General features: G+C 45.4%; 1 protein-coding gene across 1 annotated transcript in view; it reads left to right on the top strand.

The window, feature by feature from the left end:
- The first annotated feature begins 1247 nt into the window (after positions 1 to 1247).
- The window catches only part of GAS6 (growth arrest specific 6), a 54925-nt gene continuing 35499 nt past the window's right edge, over positions 1248 to 20673 (top strand). The window contains exons 1-3 of the mRNA XM_056861943.1: positions 1248 to 1324; positions 3358 to 3527; positions 19424 to 19448. Of these exons, the coding sequence (XP_056717921.1) occupies positions 1258 to 1324; positions 3358 to 3527; positions 19424 to 19448 (262 nt within the window). The 5' untranslated portion in view covers positions 1248 to 1257. The remainder of the gene's footprint in view (positions 1325 to 3357; positions 3528 to 19423; positions 19449 to 20673) is intronic.

The raw sequence follows: 20673 nt of genomic DNA, 5'->3' as shown, positions 1-20673 counted from the left end.
GACTAGATGACCCTGGTGGTCCCTTCCAACTCTATGATTCTGGGCACTGGGGATGTGTGGGGGAGAGGTAGTTTGGAATTTCTTGCATTGAGTAGGGGGTTGGACTAGATGACCCTGGCGGTCCCTTCCAACTCGATGATTCTGGGCACTGGGGATGTGTGGGGGAGAGGTAGTTTGGAATTTCTTGCATTGAGTAGGGGGTTGGACTAGATGACCCTGGCGTTCCCTTCCCACTCGATGAGTCTGGGCCCTGGGGATGTGTAGGGGGGGAGGGAGTTTGGAATGTCCTGCATTGTGCAGGGGGTTGGACTAGATGACCCTGGTGGTCCCTTCCAACTCTATGATTCTGGGCCCTGGGGATGTGTGGGGGGGGAGGTAGTTTGGAATTCCCTGCATTGTGCAGGGGGTTGGACTAGATGACCCTGGCGTTCCCTTCCCACTCGATGAGTCTGGGCCCTGGGGATGTGTGGGGAGGAGGGAGTTTGGAATGTCCTGCCTTGCGCAGGGGGTTGGACTAGATGACCCTGGTGGTCCCTTCCAACTCTATGATTCTGGGCCCTGGGGATGTGGGGGGGGGAGGGAGTTTGGAATGTCCTGCATTGCGCAGGGGGTTGGACTAGATGACCCTGGTGGTCCCTTCCAACTCTATGATTCTGGGCCCTGGGGATGTGGCGGGGGGGAGGGAGTTTGGAATGTCCTGCATTGCGCAGGGGGTTGGACTAGATGACCCTGGTGGTCCCTTCCCACTCGATGAGTCTGGGCCCTGGGGATGTGTAGGGGGGGGGGGAGTTTGGAATGTCCTGCCTTGCGCAGGGGGTTGGACTAGATGACCCCGGCGGCCCCTTCCCACTCGATGATTCCAAGCCGCCCCCAAGGAAAGTCGGGAGGGCGAGGGGCCACGTCCAAAGAACCCGAGAGGCGCACCGCAGAGCCGCTTAGGCGCCGGAGGGCATCGTCCCCGACGGGTCAGCCGGCTCTTCCGGCCCGGGGCCCGCCGTCCTCTCCCGCCCTCCACCCTCGGGCGGCTCGAGGCCGGCTGGCGCGCGCCAAGGGCGCAGAGGGGCAGCGGCCCGAGGCGGTGGGCAAAGCCGGAGCGCGCCGTGCCGCGACTGATTGGCTCAAAGGCCCCACAGGCGACTCCCCTCTCCTGCCCGCCCTGCCCGCCTGCCCACAGTAGCCGCGCGCCCTCCCCCGGCGCCGCACCGCCCCGCTCCTCCTCGGCCGGGCACAGGGCGCAGCCCCAGCCTCAGCCGCATCATGCAGCAGCCGCCGGCTCCAGCGGCCGCCCTCCTGCTGGTCCTGCTGGCCACAGCCTCCTCGCAGAGTGAGTAGCGCTTCGAGGGGCTGCCCTGCCGCCGCCGCCGCCCCCCCCCTTCGCCAGGGAAGGAAGCCGCCTCGCGCCCGGGGTCCCCTGGCCAGACCTTCGCCGCTTACTTCTCTCCCCCCCCCCGCGCGCCACCTGCATTATTTTTATCCCCCCCCCAATGTCCACCAAGCCAAAGTCGCATCTGCGCGTCCTCTCTGGGGAAGGGAGCCGCGCGTGCTCCCGGCATCCCGAACCCTTCCCCCCCCCCTCAAGGTCAGGATGCCCCGTTGGGGACCGAGGATCCAGCCCCTCCCCTCCCCCCAGCAACAGCAACCCTCGGGGGTCTCCCGTCCGAATACTAACCAGGGCTGACCCTGCTTAGCTTCGGAGACCTGACGCGGTCAGGCGAGCCCGGGCCGTCCAGGTCGGGGCGGGCAGCGCGTACCCGGCTCGAAATCGTGGACGTCTGGAAGGTGCTGCTGGACTTTTCCACCTAGAAAGCTAGGGCGAAAGCGCACGGGAGCTTTCGCCTTGGGTTTGCCGCTCTCTCGGTGCACCTTTCCCCCCACCCCACCCCCCGGCCGAATTCTCCAAACTCAACGATCAGCCCCCAGGCAGAGGCCGTTTATTCCTGGAAGGTTTTGCATTGGATTTGTCACTCTATAGATGCACATTTCCCCCATCTGAATTCTGAAAACTCTGCAGGGCGGCTTATTGTTGAGTTTTGAGAATATGGATGGGGGGAAAGTGCATCTCAAGAGTGGCAAACCCAAGGCAAAACCTTCCAGGAATAAATGGCCAGAGTGTTCAGAATTCAGATGGGGGGGGGGATGTGCGTCGAGAGAGCAGCAAACCCAAGGCGAACCCTCTCCCCATATGCGTCTTTGCCCAGAGGCTTCTTTCCCTCCCCGCCGTCCCTTTTGGCGAGCTCTTCCTGCGCCGCTGAGCTTCCGGGGTCGCCTTGACCATTCCCCCCCCCCCCAAAAAAGGCTGGGGCGACCCGCTCTCCCGCGCGGCATTGTCCTGGCGCGCGCCCGGGGAAGAGGGGCGCAGGGGACGGCGTTGTTTGCGGCGGCGGCGCCTCTTTGGGCGTGATGCTTAGGCGTTGCTCGGCCTCAGGAGGGGAGAGGAAGACGCCGGGAGGGCGAAAGGGACCGAGCCGGGCCCTTGGGGCTCTGAGGAGGCGTAGGGCGAGGGGCGCGCGCCGTTTCCCCCCCCCCCGCCGCCGTGCGTGTATGGGGGTCGTTTGGGTTGCTGAGACGCCGCCGGGCCACCGTCGCCTCCCCTCCTCAACCGGCTCGTTCTCGCTGCCGGTTAGGGTTGCCAACCTCCAGGTGGTGTAGCAAACAAAAAATTAGCGTGCTGTAAGTTAAGTTAGTAAACAACAAACCGGCAGTATACTGGTTATTAAGTAGCGTTAATAATAGCTAGCGTGTAAGTATACTTTATATATTATGTCGTGTTGCTTTGGTTTTGCTTTCATGTTTACGCCGTTATACTGCACTGTGTTATCATTTTAATCACGTCGTGGCCCCTGAGGAAGGCTGTTTTAAGCCGAAACAGAACGGAAACGGGACATCTGTAGACAAGTTATTTTACCTCTTGGAGAAAAGGACACTTTCCTAGTCAATTTCCTAGGACTGACAATGATTCTTTTTCATGGCAATTGTGAATGTTTTTGATTTGGACATTGTCCGTTTTTGCACTATATGTACAACGGATTCTATATTCTCTTTATTGTGGATAAATTACGTTGTTCGCAGTATACTGCTGGTTTGTTGTTTACTAACCTCCAGGTGGTGGCTGGAGATCTCCCACTATTACAACTGATCTCCAGGCGGCAGAGATCAGTTCCCCTGGAGAAAAATGGCCGCTTTGGCAATTGGACTCTATGGCATCGGAGTCCCTCCCCTCTCCAAATCCCACCCTCCTTGGGCTCCACCTCCAAAATCTCCAGGTATTTCCCAACCTGGAGCTGGCAACCCTACTGCCAGTGTTGGGGGATCCTATATTAACCCCCCGCTCCTCTGCTGATTCCTTTCGGGCCCCAGCTCTGCTCCACAGAACCCGAGAGGAGGCTTCCCAGTTCCTTCGCCAGAGGCACCGCCGAGCCTTCCAGGTCTTCGAAGAGGCCAAGCAAGGTCACCTGGAACGGGAATGTGTGGAAGAGCATTGCAGCAAGGAAGAAGCCCGGGAGGTGTTCGAGAACGACCCTGAGACGGTAAGAGCTTGAGAAAGGGAAGGAGGGCTGGGGATCTGAAGGGGTTCGTTTCCCCCTCCCACTTTGTAATGAACAGCCTTGCTGCTGGAGCAGTGACAACCAGAATGAGGACGCCAGCTGCTTGCACAGCTGGGGAAGCTGTTTGTGGGAGGAGCGATCAGATAAATAACTAAAACCACGCAGGGTAACCAGCACTTCGCTTAACAAGATTGTGTTTCGATTCCCGGGCCAAGAACACAGATTGGGCGTGTTTGTGTTTTACCAAATTGGCATGAGTTTCCCACAGGGAATTCTTGCTTTTGATAATCTTAGTTTTTAAGGACGAATTAAAGTAATGATTGTGGGGGGGGGGTAGGGGAGAAGGTGTGTGTTGTACTTTGCATATCAATACACTTATTTGGATACCCCCAGGCACTTTATTTTCTGCCTCATGGTTCCACCTTTCCCCTTTGAGTGTTAGATATCTAAACTATTTGCAAGTGCACAGATTCTGCCGAAGAAATCTTGCACAAAGGCTATTTATATGCATTCTCTTCCTGACTGACTCAGGGCTTCTTTTGAGTTATGCATGGTTTTTCTGACCTTCAGAGTTCACCTTGTGCCTTGTGCTTTCCCCGCATTTTCCCAATGCTGTTTTAGCATGAATTTAAAGTCAGATCCGAGCTCAACCCTATGCAAATTGGTTATGTTCGGGTTTCTTTCACCACACCCCCAACACCCCCATTCTTGTTTCCCCCTCCTCCTCCTGCTAGCGCAGTGCAGGAGCCACCAGGCTAGGAGGAAAAGCGGAGGTGGGGTGGGGAAGGTTACCAGGTCCTCCGCCCAGTCCGAGAATCCAGGAGGAGGAAGGCAGAGGAGGAGAGAGAATCAGCCATTTTCATTCTACAATACGCCACCTGCCCCCACTTAGGACCCTTGATTTTAGTTGCACTCCACACAAGAGCTTCCAAGGAGCCTTTCTGCTTCTGTAATTCAAACAAGAAGGAAACAAAGCAGTCTCTCAATCAAAAATGCATCGGGAGGAGAGGTCTTCCCATCTGAAGGGATGCCAGAGAAGGAGGGGGAAAGTATCCGCCTCCCTTGCACGGATAAGCAAGAATGAATGACCAACCGGAGGGAGGAACAGGCCAGCTCCAGCCCTGGAGAACCAGCGAGACGTGACTCTGCTCAGCCAGGGAGGGAGGGAGGGAGATGGGAGAGCCTCCTACAGAACAAGCGGGTGGGAAACCAGGGGATTGAGATGACCTTCCTTCTCCCCACCTTTCCTGGGGTCTGCTTTGGCTGGCACCGGTCAGGGAATGAGACGTGTCCAATCTCTATTGGATGGGGGTGAGGAGTCCCCCCTGCAAAGCAACAGGAGCTGTCCAGGGCCAGTTAAAAAGGTAAAGGTCCCCTGTGCAAGCACCGGGTCATTCCTGACCCATGGGGTGACGTCACATCCCGACGTTTACTAGGCAGACTTTGTTTATGGGGTGGTTTGCCTGTGCCTTCCCCAGTCATCTTCCCTTTACCCCCAGCAAGCTGGGTACTCATTTTACCGACCTCGGAAGGATGGAAGGCTGAGTCAACCTTGAGCCGGCTACCTGAAACCAACTTCCGTTGGGATTGAACACAGGTTGTGAGCAGAGCTTTTGACTGCAGTACTGCATCTTACCACTCTGCTCCACGGGGCTCCTCCAGGGCCAGCAGTTAGTCAGTGCAAAATTACTGTCCTGTTGCAGGAGCCCCTGCGCCCTTGGCTCACTTCTTACACTTTTCCCTCTTTGCATGTATCGCACATCAGGGACTGGGCTCCCTGGGCTCTCCTTGCACAGTGAAAAACACAAGCACTTTCCCCAAAGACTCTACAGCACTAATCAAAAGGCTAGCGTGGCTTGTTGTGTGCTTAAAGTCACCACCCGTCGCGTAATCCAAAATGCTGGTTTGGGTACACATGAGGGCAAGGAAGACGCTATTTATGCCATTTTTAGCAATAAAACTCTAACCTAACTGCAAACTAAGAAAAATACGGGGCGGGGGGGACTGGGGATGGTTTCTGTCCGGATCCTCTACCTTTGCTGTAAAATGGCCACTCATTCTGGGGCTGTCAGGAGCTAGTGAGGTGGTGACATATGTCAAAAATTTACAAAGCATTGTTTTCAGGGGGCAAGGGTGCTCCAGATTTTCACTGGTGATTCTGCAGTTCAAAAATTTACTCCTGGTACTCCAGGAATTTCTGTGGAGCAAAATGACCCCATGCATAGGTTTTGAGAATTCGGATAAAGTGTGCATCAAGAGAACATTGAACCCATGGTAAAATTCCCATGCATAAATGGCCAGATGTGTTCATTTAGAGGAGCAATCACAATGTCATACTGAACTGGCAGGTTTTGCTAACTTTCTGAACTGGTACTTATTTAATGAACAGCAGTATTTGAAATTAGATTGAATCTTTTATTATTCTGCCTAGTGAAAAGTAGATGGTTATAAATGTATGGTTGTTAGCAGCTGTTTTGTTCTAAAGCTGTTCAGGGCTCAGAAGTCACTTTAGAGAAGTGTGTTCTAAATGGGTTCATAGTAAGGTTTCTGTTTTATGCTGCTAACAGTATTCATACTGTCTAGTAATCTTGCATGCCCTGACCTAGATGGCCCAGCCTTGCCTGATCTCATCAGATCTCAGAAGCTAAGCAGGGTCAGCTTTGGTTAGTATTTGGATGGGAGACCACCAAGGAATACCAGGGTTGCTGTGCAGAGGAAGGCACTGGCAAACCACCTCTGTTAGTCTCTTGCCATGAAAACCCCAAAAAGGGGTCGCCATAAGTCTACACACAGTAGTCTTGCATACATACAGGTTTTAGAAAGATGACTTCAAATTTTCTTGCATTGTAGGGATGGGCAGTTCTGAACAGGCTCTTTTATTGCTGGATTATCTGGCATTAGTTTAAGCGAGCAAATTTCCTAGAGAAGAAACTGACTGGAGATTTTGTGCAGGACTGTGCTTTCCCGTTAATGATTTGATGTGTATGGGGGGGTAGGGTGAGAGTTATGTAGGTCAAAAGTACTGAGAATGGGAGGGACTTGGCTCTTCTCTTTGAGGAGTTAGTGTTTTTGTATTTAAGGCAAAACATGCCTTGACATGTATACTCTAATAGACTCACAGCATAGCACCACCACAGCACAATGAATAGTTGCGCAATTGTTTAAAAATGTAGCAAATAAACTCTATGAATAGTATTTTGTTTAGAATTCTCAGCAAATCTGGGTCTTCATAAAGTAAGGGTGTTTGGATAGAGCATGGAAAGGGATCTATTATAGCAGTGTGATAAAGACTAGTACACTGGAAAGCTTTATGTAGTAGAATGGCTTAACAGTTCTATTAACCAATAGAATTCTACCCTGTAATACTTATGTAACTTTTTAATGCTTCATATTAAGTCCATTACTTAAGGTAAATTATATAAAAATTCGAAACAACAAAGAGACTCATGGTTCTTTAAAGAGTAATGAATTTATTTTGGCATAAACCAAATAAGCAGTGAGATTCTGGCAACACCAAGACCATTTATTCAGGGCTGTTTCCCTTGCGGTCATCCTCCCGACTGCTGCAGTGCTTCGTTTTGATTATGTATTGATTACCTTTCCCATCTCCAGAGGTTGCCTCACTTCCCCCGCTTGTTTCCGTGCATTTTGCCCATGTTTTCCGGATGCTGTTTTAGTGAGAATCCAGAAAATGCAGGCAAAACTCGCCGAAATGCATGGGGAGAGCAAGGTGACCTCTGACAGTCAGGAAAGGCATGCATAAGCAAAATGAAGCACTGGAGTGGTCTGCAGGGGTGACCATGGGGAAACAGCCCTACACAAATGGCCAAAGTATCCATTTTTATATGATTATTTTTGAAGATACCTCCCCACACCCCAGTCCTTCCCTCATCTTTCTCCAGCACCTGCCATGTACTGGATAGCACCTTTCAAAGAGTGTAAACCATGCATACCCCATGGAAGCTTCCATCTGGTGTCCTCAAAACAGCAAGCTGAGAATGACCTCCACTATATTTAAACTTGCCCTGACCTGGATGGCCCCGGCTAGCCTGATCTCGTCAGATCTCAGAAGCTAAGCAGGGTCAGCCCTGGTTAGTATTTGGATGGGAGACCACCAAGGAATACCAGGGTTGCTGTGCAGAGGAAGGCACTGGCAAACCACCTCTGTTAGTCTCTTGCCATGAAAACCCCAAAAAGGGGTCACCATAAGTCGGCTGTGACTTGACAGCACTTTACACACACATATTTAAACTTGCTTTTAAAGTGGAAAAAAATACTGTCTGTATGTGGCTTGCAGGGTCAGTTCTCAGAGAGCAGTTGATTCTATAGGACCACAACATAAAAGGCTGTGACCCCAATTTCTCAACATTCTCATCCCTTGATTGGGAGAGACTTTGGTGCCCAAGCAGCAGCTAACTTCCTCACTGGTAGATTACTGCTAGTTAGAAGCTGACTGAACAAATGTGGGAAGAGGTCTAGAAAAACTTTCAGAGCTGCTCATAGAAATAGAAGAAGAACAGCATCACACAACTCGTAAACTTCTGGTATTCCATTGAAAACCATCATTAGCTACTATTGTGGATGCAGAGTAGTCTCCCTCTCTCTGTGAGTGAAAACCAGCTCTATTTGATTCCTTGCAGAACTGTGGTGCCTTTATGAGAACTGTACCTCTTTGGTGCCACTCAGACTGATGGGATTTCTAGGACTGAGTTATAAGAACCCTACAACTAATCTGTGTGTTTCCTGGTTCATGCTCTGAGGTGACTATGAGTGGCAACGACTCTGTGAACTCTTAACCTTCAAAAGAAGGGAAACCAATTCTGTCCCCTTCAATGGAAAGTTCTTGCCATCATTCCTAGAAAGCTGAAAGGCATATTTTTTCACATTGGCCAGATTTGTGTGAGAGGAACTCACTCTCTGTCCTTGCGAAGGAATCAAAGATCCACTGGAGTACCCCTATGGATAGCCAGGAGTCCCCAAACCCCAGAATGAATAACTTTGAATTATTCTTTAAGGCCCTCTGAGACCCTTTGTTGTTTTAGTTACAGTAGAACTGAAATTTAACTTCACAGTTTTGTGCAGTAATTCATTGTAGGGTGCTGAGTATTAAAAAGCTCTTAATCTGAACTTGCTTGGGGGTGAACAAGGTAATTGAGGTCATAGCTTTATTTATTAGATTTTTGTCAGGAAGGTTGCTATAAAATTAGCAAGCTTGCTACACATATTGAATTTGTTAACTGAAGTAGGGTCTACCCATGACATTTTAATGACCCTCCCTTTCCTTGAAGGATCTCAGTGTGGGGTTCTCCCCTTCCCATTTTATCTTTATAACCCTGTGAGGTAGGTTAGGCTGATTGAGGCCTATGGTCACCCATTGAGTGTCAAGGTAGAGTTGAGATTTGAACCTAGATCTCAGACCTCTAACCAGTATACAATACTGGTTCTATTGTAACAGCCTTGATAAAGTGGCATTGTTCCATTCAAGAGGATACAGATATATACTCCGTTATTTCAGCTATTAAAACAAGTATATTTATGGAAATAATTTGACTTCTCTGTGAGGGGGAGGAGATATAGAATGCCCCCTCTGAGTCCTTGTGGGTCCCCCACTTTCCATTCGAATTATGCCCAACATAAGCATATTTTTCCATTTCTCTGGCCTGAACCACTTCAGTAGATGATCTTGAATTTGTTTTAAGAGAATACATTCTGTTCTTTCCTCACCATTCATAATTTGCTAAACCTTCATTATGTCCTCTTACAAGGCCCAACTTATATAAGGCCCAACTTATTTAGTCTCTCTTGATAAGGAAGATGTGTTTCTTTATAAGTTGCACTTTTCTGTACCTTCTCTAGCTCTTGATATTATCTCAGATGCAATGATCCAAACTGTACACAGTATCCCATGTGTGGGCACATTGAGTTGTTATTCTTTATATAGTGTTATGGTGTTAGTTTTATTTCAGGGCCTTTCCTAATAATGATGAATGCAGAATTTGCTCTTTAACTGCTATGTTAAAGTAAACAGATGTTTTGTATGAACTTGTAGTGACTGGCCTCAAGGTTTCTTTTGCCGTTTGAAATGGGACATAAAGATATTACAAACTGTGCTTTATTAGTTAGTATGTGTTTTGTGCCTTTTTCTACCAACTGAGCCTGCCTTAGAGGCAGGGAGAGGTCTTTGTTGAGAATTGTGTCTCTATGGCTGAAACCAGCATGTCTGTTTAGTCTTTCTGTCATTGCCAACTTTTTTTTTTAATGTAAGGAATAGGGTTACATATTATGTCATTTAAATCTGTGCCGGAGGTGGGTGTGTATTGGCTCACAGTGATACAATTTCTCTGCAGGGGAGAATTGTTTAAGAATGACAAATTGTGACAGAGATTAAGCAAGGTCTGAAAAGCATGACGTATTGATGGACAATCCTTTTTATGTCATGCTGGCATGGTTATATCCGTTTATATGCTGGTTCAACAAGTATTAGGCTTATAGGCCATTAGGGAATTCTAAAAGATGGTTTTTTTTGGGCAGAAATAAATATAATTCCATTGATGGACCCAGAACTTCAGGGAGGAGGTTTTTGAAGGTACAGGAAGATTCATTTCGTTAGGCAAGTAGGCAAGCTATTAACTAAGGCTGAACTTTGGGAAATCTTCAAGGTACATAGCTTTGAGAGAAATTACACTGTAGTGCTTGGAATGTGTTTTAAGTCTGCAATGAGTATAATTCTGCCTCAGTCTTCCTAGAGTGTAATGGAGTCTAGATGAGAAAGTTGTGGAGTGTGTGACTTAGGCTTTTACATCATGCAGTGGAGCACAATTAACTGACCTTTATAGCCCATTCCTGAAGGGAAGGGCTGAGCTGGTGGCTGGAGGTGCTGCTGCTGTGCTGCCTCCAAAGGAGGATTCAGCACCCCCCCCCACCGAAGCCAAAATGTTGCCCTCATCCTTGAGCCCCATGGAACCACTCCATAGGTTTCCACGGGGATACACCACCTAAGAAGGTGGTGTACATCGAAGCTGAGGGCAAAGGGGGTGTTTCGGGCTTGAAAGAGTTTAGGAGGCCACCTAAAGGCGGCTCCTCCCTTGGACCACCCTGGGAAGACAGCGCACATAACTGTTCCATCAGGAGGTGATGTGAGAGGCCCGATGCCAGCGTCCATGCCAGTCTTGCTGGCACAAGTCGTACGAGCGCTGGCACAAAGGACACAGGCACTGGAGCAAGGGCCCCTGTGCCCCTCCTAAGGACTTTCAGCCCTCAAGGTCAGGAATGGGCTGTTAGCTATCACCAAATAATTCATGCATTAAGAAAGGACTATTTACAAGGATCCAAACAAAGAAACTTGACAGAATTTCAAACTTTGATTACGAAAAATCAGGACCACCTTTTGCCAAATGTATATAAAATATTGCTGGCTATAGACACCACATCAGAACAAGTAAAGACATGTATGGTGAAGTGGATGCAAAACTTTGGGGAGATGATTCCAATGCAAATTTGGGAAAAACTGTGGAAAACAGAAATTAAATTCTCAAGATCACAAGCAGTAAGAGAGAACTGGTATAAAATGTTTTTTAGATGGCATTATGCTCCGAAAGACCTGCAGAAGATGTACAAAGCAAACCAGGTTAACTGTTGGAAGTGTTCAGAAACAGAAGGAACATATTTCCATCAATGGTGGACATGTAAAAAAATTCAAACTTTTTGGAAAGTCATACATAAAGAAATACAAGAGATGTTGAAAACGAGCTTTCAGTTGGAAGCTAAATATTTTTTATTGGGAATAACTCCAACTCAAATACCTGTAAAGTATAAAGAACTTTATCAATACGCAATGACGGCTGCGAGACTGTTAATAGCACAAAAATGGAAGGACAAGGAGACACCTGACTTAAAGATGTGGATTATAAAAATGCATGAATATGCAATAAGGCAAGACTTTCGGCCATATTGCATTATGAGATGACCGAAGAACACACGCAAAGATGGCAGCCTTTTTATGAAAGATACTGATGTTCTGATGTTCAGAAATATGTTTATTAGACAGAGTTATTAAGAACAAGAATTGATGTAGTATAAGAAAATTGTATTAGATTTAGGAAATAAGGCCATTAATAGATTAGAGAGACATTCTATGTAGATGATGAAACAGTCCGTGTGCTGGTGAAAAACAGTGAATGTAATTCTATTTTCCTTTCCCTAATTTCCCCTTTTTTCTTTGTATTTTGAAAAATATAATAAAATTTAAAAAAAAAAGGAATGGGCTGTTAGCATTCCATCAGGTACTCAAACTTGTTAGCTGAGATGCTAAGTAATTTGGCTGACATAGTCATAAAAATGCTTCCTAAACAAACATTGAGGGAAATTTAAGGGTGGAATGGGCATTGAATGCATCTCTGGCCCAGTTCAGGTATCTTGCTGACCAGATGCCAAACCTTCAGTGGATACTGGTTATCAAATCTTGTTTTGCTATGACCATAATATGTTATGTCAGTAGTTTGTTGTGTGTGTGTGGGGTGGGGGGGTTGCAGTTGGCATAAGTCTTCATTGCCAGAAATATAATGCATGGTCTGCCCAAAATAGAGCATGTCAACTTATTGATTTCAGTGGGGAAAGTTTTAATCTTAATTCTCCCTGTTGAAATGAATGTGATATGCAGCTGTTATCAGAAATAAACTGTTCAATTTAATTTACACACCCAATAGATTTGCCTTTTATTAATTTTGACTGTCCATCATAATGCCTTATGGTCACCCTATATGTAATGTATACAGTGATTGGGTAGTGGTGAGGAAATGTGGCTATGATTGGCTGAACTGTCCTGATGTCACAGACATCACTGAGGAATAGTAGCAGTAGCCTCTCTACTTGCCGTTGGCTGAGCTGCTTAGTTTCCGGAGAGAAGAAGGAGATAGAAAGATTTAAGAAAAGAACTGGAACAGGAACTCCTCCAAAATAATAAAGGCAAGACAAGGCTAGAAGCCGGAGCCAGGAGACAGAAGGAAAACTTGGGAACGAATAGATTGGAAGGCATAGGTCAAGAATGCAAAGGTTAAATATTAATTTGCTCTAAAGTAACAACCCTAATTTTTTTGGCTGATGTAATGCTTTCCTTCTGCTATCCACGAAGGAAAATATAAAAATGTAAGATCCATGAGAATGAGCTACAGGCAATCTGGTCTCCAGCTCATGGGTATGTCCTGCAAAATGTGAGAGATTTTTGTGTTCCAAATTAATGTCTTTCCATAGATAGGGTTGCCTGCCTCCAGGGGGTGGCAGGAGACCTCCCGCTATCACAATTTATCTCCAGGTGACAGAGATCAGTTCCTCTTGAGAAAAAGGTCGCTTTAACAATTGGACTCTATGGCATTGAAGTCTCTCCCCTCTCCAAACCCCGCCCTCCTCACGCTCCAGGTATTTCCCAACCCAGAGCTGTCTATATCCATGGAAGAAGAATGCAGAATCATAATTGGCTTTTGTCGAAATGAGTTGTTGGGTTTATTAACAGCTCTTTATACGGAGATACACAGTACTTTGCACTATGTTTTTGTTTGTGCACATTCCAAATAGCAGTAAATTAAAAATGCTTACCAAGTAAAAAGAAAATCCCAGAGACATTTTTTCGATCTTTACAAATTACCATTATCTCTAGGATTGAAAGTGGATAAGACCTTTTATGTATTTGTTTATAATACTTATTTATTTTAATATTATAGAGTACAGAAAGAAAAAGGAGAGAGGGGGGAAATAAAAACAAAAACACAATGCGTCCAAAATGTGTCTATATCCGAGCTTTTGAATGATTTACAATCTCATCACTTCATCAATACGTCTAGGCAATAAAAGCATCAAAACGAATCATAAACTTTCCTAGGTAGTTTATTTTTTAACAATCTTGTTAGGTATTCTCTAAATGATGTTTCTATCACGTGAGTAATAGTCATAAAAAGGTTGCCGTTTTATCTTACATTCTTCCATTGAGTTTCTTCTTATCAGCTGTGTTAGTCTAGCCATCAGTGCAAAGTCAAACAGTTTGTTAATCCACTCTGTGACATCTGGAAGCATGCTAGATTTCCAGTATGTTGCATTAAGAATTGTAGTGGCAGTAGTTGCATACTGAAAGCCAGTGTGGTGTAGTGGTTAAAAGTGTTGGTTTGGAGCGGTGGAGTCTGATCTGGAGAACCGGGTTTGATTCCCCACTCCTCCACATGAGTGGCGGAGGCTAATCTGGTGAACTGGATTTGTTTCCCCACTCCTACACAGCTGGGTGACCTTGGGCAAGTCACACTCTCTCATCCCCACCCACCTCACAGGGTGTCTGTTTTGGGGAGGGGAAGGAAAGGTGATTGTAAGCCGGTTTGAGTCTCCCTTAAGTGGTAGAGAAAGTTGGCATATAAAAACCAACTCTTCTTCTTCTTTCTTCTTCTTCTTCTTCTTTGAGTTCACTTGAGGAGGCAATGTGCCCAGTGACCTTTTCTTTATTTTGTTAATCCTTACATATATTTGAGTTTGATTATTATTTAAGCAGGTGGGGAAAGTGTGGCTAAAAGGGCGTAATTTCCCCCCCAGGGCCACCCACTGAGTCTGCACTGCAGTTCATCTGGCTTCTAATAAAAATGTAACATGTACAAGTAATGAAATGATTATGTAAAGTTTTGAAAAAAATTGCACATGTATAAATGCAGTTTCATCAAATAGTACATTTTCACATTTACTATAATCAGTTTGATTAATTAGAAATTGAGATATACATGTGCAATACATTGTTATACTGCTGCTAGTTGTATGGAAGGCTGTCTGATATGGTAAAATATGATTTCCTAACTTTGCTCATCCTGTTTCATAAACTTATTATTAGCTGTTGATGTTTTTAAGGAAGCATTTTACATAATTTTTCTCATAATTTTATATGCCGACTTTCTCTACCACTTAAGGAAGAATCAAACCGGCTTACAATCACCTTCCCTTCCCCTCCCCACAACAGACACCCTGTGAGGCAGGTGGGGCTGAGAGAGCTCTAAGAGAGCTGTGACTAGCCCAATGTCACCCAGCTGGCTTCATGTGTTGGAGTGGAGAAACCAACCTGGTTCACGAGATTAGCATCTGTCGCTCATGTGGAGGAATGAGGAATCAAACCCGTTGTGTGTTATTGTAGATATTGTTTGTAATGCATAGAATCAAACAGTCTTGGCTAATGGGAATGACAATGCTTGTCCTGATAATTTGAAAGAGAATCCTTGCTTTATGGAACAACATTTATTTATTTATTTAATTTGTACCCTGCTTTGCGCCCCACTGGGGACTCAAAGTGGCATACAGCATTCTCCTTTCCTCCATTTTACCCTCACAACAAGGTAGATTAGGTAAGAGAGTTTGACCGACCCAAGGTCACCCAGCAAGCTTCTGTGGTGTGGGTATGGATTTGAACCTGGATCTCCCAGATACTAGTCCCAATACTTTTAACCACTACACCACATGGGCTCATATATCTAATATGGCATGTCCCCTATCAAGACCACATGTCCAGCGGTCAGTGATCCAGAGATGAGGTCAAGTGGACCATCATGAACATGTGAACCATCCTTGTTCTGCAATAGCAGAAACACTGATGATTCCAACAATGGCAAGAGAGTGGTCGGGGCGGCCAAGGACAATCAAAGCATCACAGCTGTATTTACAGCTGTCTCTTGCAGATTTTTTCCAATATATTTCTAATACTTTGTCTCCTTAGAGTGCAGTGTTAACCAAGTTATAAATATAGTAGCAGTTCCCTGTCTTTTCTAAGAAGGATGTTTGCTAGCCAAGATAATGAGGTCACTTCTAATAATGGAAATATTTATCTATAATTGGCTATCTAAATGTTTATTAATACATTAGAGAACAAGGAAGGAATGTAATGGTGGTGAGGGAGAAGGGAGTGGAGGATTAAGAGGCTATAAAATGTCTTTGGTTTGTGTTGGTGGACCAATGTAGTCTAGACATAAATACCATTGGAAATGCAACTTAAGTTTAGGTCCTAACAACTGTTACTATTTTGATTGAACTATAAATCTGGTAAAACTTCTTCATAAGAAATTTTCTTACAAAGGTTTTGCTAAAAGTTCACACTTACATGAACTTCTAGCAGAAAAATAACTCATTTGCATTAATGTAGATGTATACATGAAGGACCCGGGGGTGTTTAGTAACAGGAGTATTGACAGGTAGGAAAATGTCACTGATTTGACTCCTGCTCTTCTGGAGTTATCTGCAAGTAAACCAGTTCAAGCTTTAGCCCCCAAATATAGGAGAGGTTTCCATTAGAACTAAGGATCCTGCAGTGGCCTGTATAACGTTACAACTCAAATGCACACCACATACACTGTGTGGGGATTGCTCCAGTCCCTCTGTATCCCCCCCCCACATCGGTTTAACTCTTGGGTTTACTGTCAAGGTTTAGCCCTAATCCTTATGGGGTGGGGAGGAGAGACTATTTTATCGCTGTCCATTGCTGCAGCTCTTTCTGATCCATTGGAGGGATCAGACCTGGGGCTGCAGGACCCCCTAGGACAAACAGCCATGCAGGTTGGAGAGGGAGTTGAAATCTCCCCTCTTTCCTTTCCTGCTTGTGTAGCTCCACTGAGGAAAGGGGGCAATTTTTCCCTTGTTCCTCCTTGCTTCACAGCTGAACCCTATGCAGGTCCTGAAATCCTGGAAGGGGTCTTTTCAGCAGTTTGGGGGTGGTGGGAGCTGCAGCATAGAGAGGAGTGTGGGGCAACACCATCTTCCTTCTGAGCACAAATAGTGGGACACTGGCCAGTGTATCCAGCTACAGTTTAATTGCGCTTGTTGTGACATCTCAATGCAGCCCAAATTCATATATGCTATTTTGGGCTGTGTTGATACTAGGCACGTGACACGGATTACAGTTTTGTATAAACAAAGCTGGATCCGATGTCGTTTATTTTCCATTGCTGTTCAACCAGGTCATTGTTAATTCCTTTTGTTGTGACTTTAGCTAGAAAGCCAGCCTTATTTTCTTTTGTCTGTGGTGAGTTTTGTTACCATCACAGGGAGTTACTTCATTTTTAACTTTTGATGCTGTAGAAGTACTATAAGTAATAGTTGGGAACTGAATATATATTTGTATTGTTTTTGCATTTTCCAGTTCTGAACCAAGTTTATTTTAACACATACTTTCTTATACAATACAAGAGGAGGTAGCCTTGTTAAGTTCATTGTAGCAAAATTAAACAGAGTCCAGTAGCACCTTAAAGACTTAACAGTATTTATTCTAGCATAAATCAGAGCTCACATCAGTTACCTCTGATAAAGTGAGGTTTGATTTATGAAAAGTTATGATGGAACAGATTTTGTTAATCTTTAAGATGCTGCTATATTATGCAACTCTTGCCTTTTTATTGGAAACTTGCAGGGGATGTACATTAATTCTGATTGTTTGGGCATTTGGGATAGAAATGTTTTTTAGGAATAAGATATGTTGTACGCATGCTTAATTAGAAATGTAATAAATGGTACATGATCTTTTCCTATGTGGCCATAGCACCCTTGGAGGATTTTGAACAGGACTTAAAGAGAATTCTGCTGTCCTTTGGAACTAAGAATTGCAGTCTTCAGCTCATGCACTTAATCACCATAGGATACTTGGCCTCATATATAAAGAAAGCTGGTTGAAATAATGTTAGTAGGGTCTGGGGGAAATAAAATTATTGCAGGGTTGATTGAGGGGTGGGAGATTAAAGGTTGTGGATTATTAGGTGTGTTGAACTGTTATTATAATTGCAATTAGATTTCTATTAGAGTTATGCAGTGGCTTATGCAGTTCGGGAACCAGACCATAACTACTGCCAGCTGCAACAACCAAATACCAGGAGCAGGTGGAGAAGGACTGGAACTAAGGTTTCCAGGTCCCTCTTTGCTATCGGCAGGAGGTTTTTGGGGTGGAGCCTGAGGAGGGAGGGGTTTGGGGAGGGGAGGGACTTCAATCCCATAGAGTCCAATTGCCAAAGCGGCCATTTTCTCCAGGTGAACTGATCTATATCGGCTGGAGATCAGTTGTAATAACAGGAGATCTCCAGCTAGTACCTGGAGGTTGGCAACCCTAACTGAAACCTTAGGGAAGCCAGTGGAGGGTCAGGGATCCCTGTGATTGGGGGTGTATGGGAGGTAAGGTGGTTGGAGGAGGCAATGGAAGGGAAGGAAACTGAGATAAGGATATTCTCACTCTCTTTCCAACCTCCATCCCATCCCAAGACAATGGTGCTGGGGGTTAAGGCCTTTAACCGTTGTATGTCCCTGATGTTGATTAATACCAGGTCCATAAATAATAAGACCTCTACGTTGCAAAATTATATTGCAATGCAAAAAGTGGACCTGGAATGTGTGACTGAAACCTGGTAAGGGAGGACGAAACTGTCACCCTGAAAGAGCTCCCCTTCCCCAGGAGTTTTGGTCCTTCATCAGTCACGGACAAAGGGCTGGGGGGTGGCAATAATTCAGGAGGCTTTCTCCTTCAAGGCAGGATCCATGTAAACTGTGCTATTGTGGTGCATCTCCACTTCTTTCCCCTTGCAAGCTTTCCTCCATTCTTGCTATTGCCAGTCCTTTGTGCTGTTCTTTGCCTGTTCTCTTTTGGCAGTCACTGTGAACTTAAAAATCTTAGAAAAACAAATTTGTTTTATTTCGCTAATGCATAAAGTGCTGTTTGGTATACTGTGACAACACTTTTAATGCTGGTCTTGTACTCCAGGCTGCCAGAAAGAAGCAGTAAGAGTTAGTGTAAGCTTTAAGTATTTGTCAGGACCCAGCTGTTGTTTCAAAGTCTCTCCTACATTCCTTTAAAAGTAGCCCATTTTCAATCTGTGATGCTTTTGAGGAGGGGGCTATGACACAATACTCTCATTCTGAGGTGTCTTTCAACTGATTTGTTTCCTGGGATATATATCCTAGGATTAGCTAGTGGTATTATGAGTGGATCCACGGTCTGGTGCTGCCAAGGCAGCACACAAAAAATAATTCTAGTGGGTCAGCCATATTAGTTTATTCTGTTATGTTTTGCTACAAGAAAAATAAGGTTTTTCTGACAAAGGAGGTCCCTGTGATGCTCAAATTTGATGGCTTTGAGGGTTCCAGTCTCTCCTTGAAAAGGAGCTTTCTTCCGGCATGCAGCGACATTTCAAATAGCAGAAGGCAAATCTGCCATTTGAAAAGGAGCCCTCCTTCTCTGACTAGGGTTGCCAGCTCCAGGTTGAAAAATACCTAGAGATTTGGAGGGCGGGGTTTGGGGCGAGGAAGGACTTCAATGCCATAGAGTCCAGTTGCCAAAGTGGCCATTTTCTCCAGGTGAAGAACTGACCTCTATTGCCTGGAAATCAGTCGTAATAGCAGGATATCTCCAGCTAGTACCTATAGGTTGGCAACCCTATCTCCGACACATCTACAAGGTCTGTGGCAGGTCTACCTGCTAAGGTGGGCTCTATTTCAGCTGAATTCCACAGCTGTACAAAGCAACAATCTGGAATGAGGAAGGTGAGAGGAGATGCTTGCCTAGGGTTGCTAACCTCCAGGTAGTAGCTGGAGAGCTCCTGCTATTACAACTGATCTCCAGCCGATAGAGATCAGATCACCTGGATAAAATGGTCGCCTTGGCAATTGGATTCTATGGCATTGAAGTCCCTCCCCTCCCCAAACCCCGCCCTCCTCAGGCTCCACCCCAAAAATCTCCCGCTGGTGGCAAAGAAGGACCTGGCAACCCTATGCTTGCCCCTTGTCTTCAAGCAAAGATCTAGTATCACTCTCAGTAGCCATTTTAATATTAATGCAATTGTAGATAAAATGTATATTTCCAATAAAACTCTATGCTTTTGTTTCTCCTACAGGACTATTTTTACCCGAAATACTTGGGTGAGTTGCAGTTAAACCTTTTCAATATTTGGTGGCGCTGGTTTTTTTGTACCTTGTTAGGCCCTGCTATATAGTAGTGTATCGCTTTATTGTTAATATAACCATATTGCTTCTTGTGACTTAAGCAAAAACTGATGCAATTTTTAATTACACACACTAGCAGTGATTCAGAGTGGTGGGAAAGATAAGTGCATGTAGTGAAGCAATTTAATTTCTATTTTCATCAAGTTCAGAACTGAAAAGTCTAATCCAGGAAAGAGTTGGTTATTCTCAGGGCTTTTTTGTGTGGTGATACTCACTGGTACTGAGTACCAGCCTTTTAAAAAGAAACCAACAACAACACAAGAAAAGCACTGATTATTCGTGATTAGCAAACATCATTTGTTTGTAGGCAGGAAGAGTCAGCAGCTCCCCTTCCCTACCAGATAATCAGTTCTGGTATTCAAGACTACTTAACTGTCTCTTAGATGTTAGTTTTCAGCCACAGGAAATGTTACGTGCACATTTGCCCCAACTGCATAAGAATGTTTGCATGCTGATGTTTCATTTGGTTCCTTCGGATATTCCATCTCTTGTAGCAATACATGACAGTAGGTTCACTTGAATACCCCTTAGCACATTTGATCCTTGAAAACATGTGACTAGTTATTGTTCTACTTAGGGTTGCCAGACCCCTGCCAGAGGCGGGGGATCCCCTACTTTGTGCCCCTTTTCCCCAGCGCCAATCCAGCTGGCCGGCCGGGGTCTTACCAGGCTCAAAATGAGGCCTAGGCCTCAATGTCGCTGGTGTGATGATGTCACTTCCAGAAGTGATGTCATCACACAGGTGATGACAGGGAAGATGCTCTGGTATTTGGGCAAAACTCTATGGTAAAAACAGCTTTCACCATAGAGTTTTTGCCCAAATACCAGTGCATCTCTTTGTTGTTGACGTGATGATGTTACTTCTAGAAGTGACATCATCATGTAGGAGACACTGAGGCCAATGGCCAGGGGGGACCTGGCAACCCTAGTTCTAGCATGTGTTCAGCATGTAAATACTACAATCTAGACAAAACTCATGTATGCTTTCTTCAAAAAACCCTATTTTTATGTTTCAAATAACAAATAAAAATAAGAAGGAAGGAGCACCATGACCATGTCAACAAGTATGACAGGTTAATCAAAAATGAAACTAACTGTGCCATCTTAAGTCAGTGGACTTAGAAGTGTGTAACTGTGCTTA

Source organism: Euleptes europaea, chromosome 16 (assembly GCF_029931775.1).
Source record: "Euleptes europaea isolate rEulEur1 chromosome 16, rEulEur1.hap1, whole genome shotgun sequence".
NCBI classification, from domain to species: domain Eukaryota; kingdom Metazoa; phylum Chordata; class Lepidosauria; order Squamata; family Sphaerodactylidae; genus Euleptes; species Euleptes europaea.
This window is presented reverse-complemented; position numbering and strand designations above follow the sequence as displayed.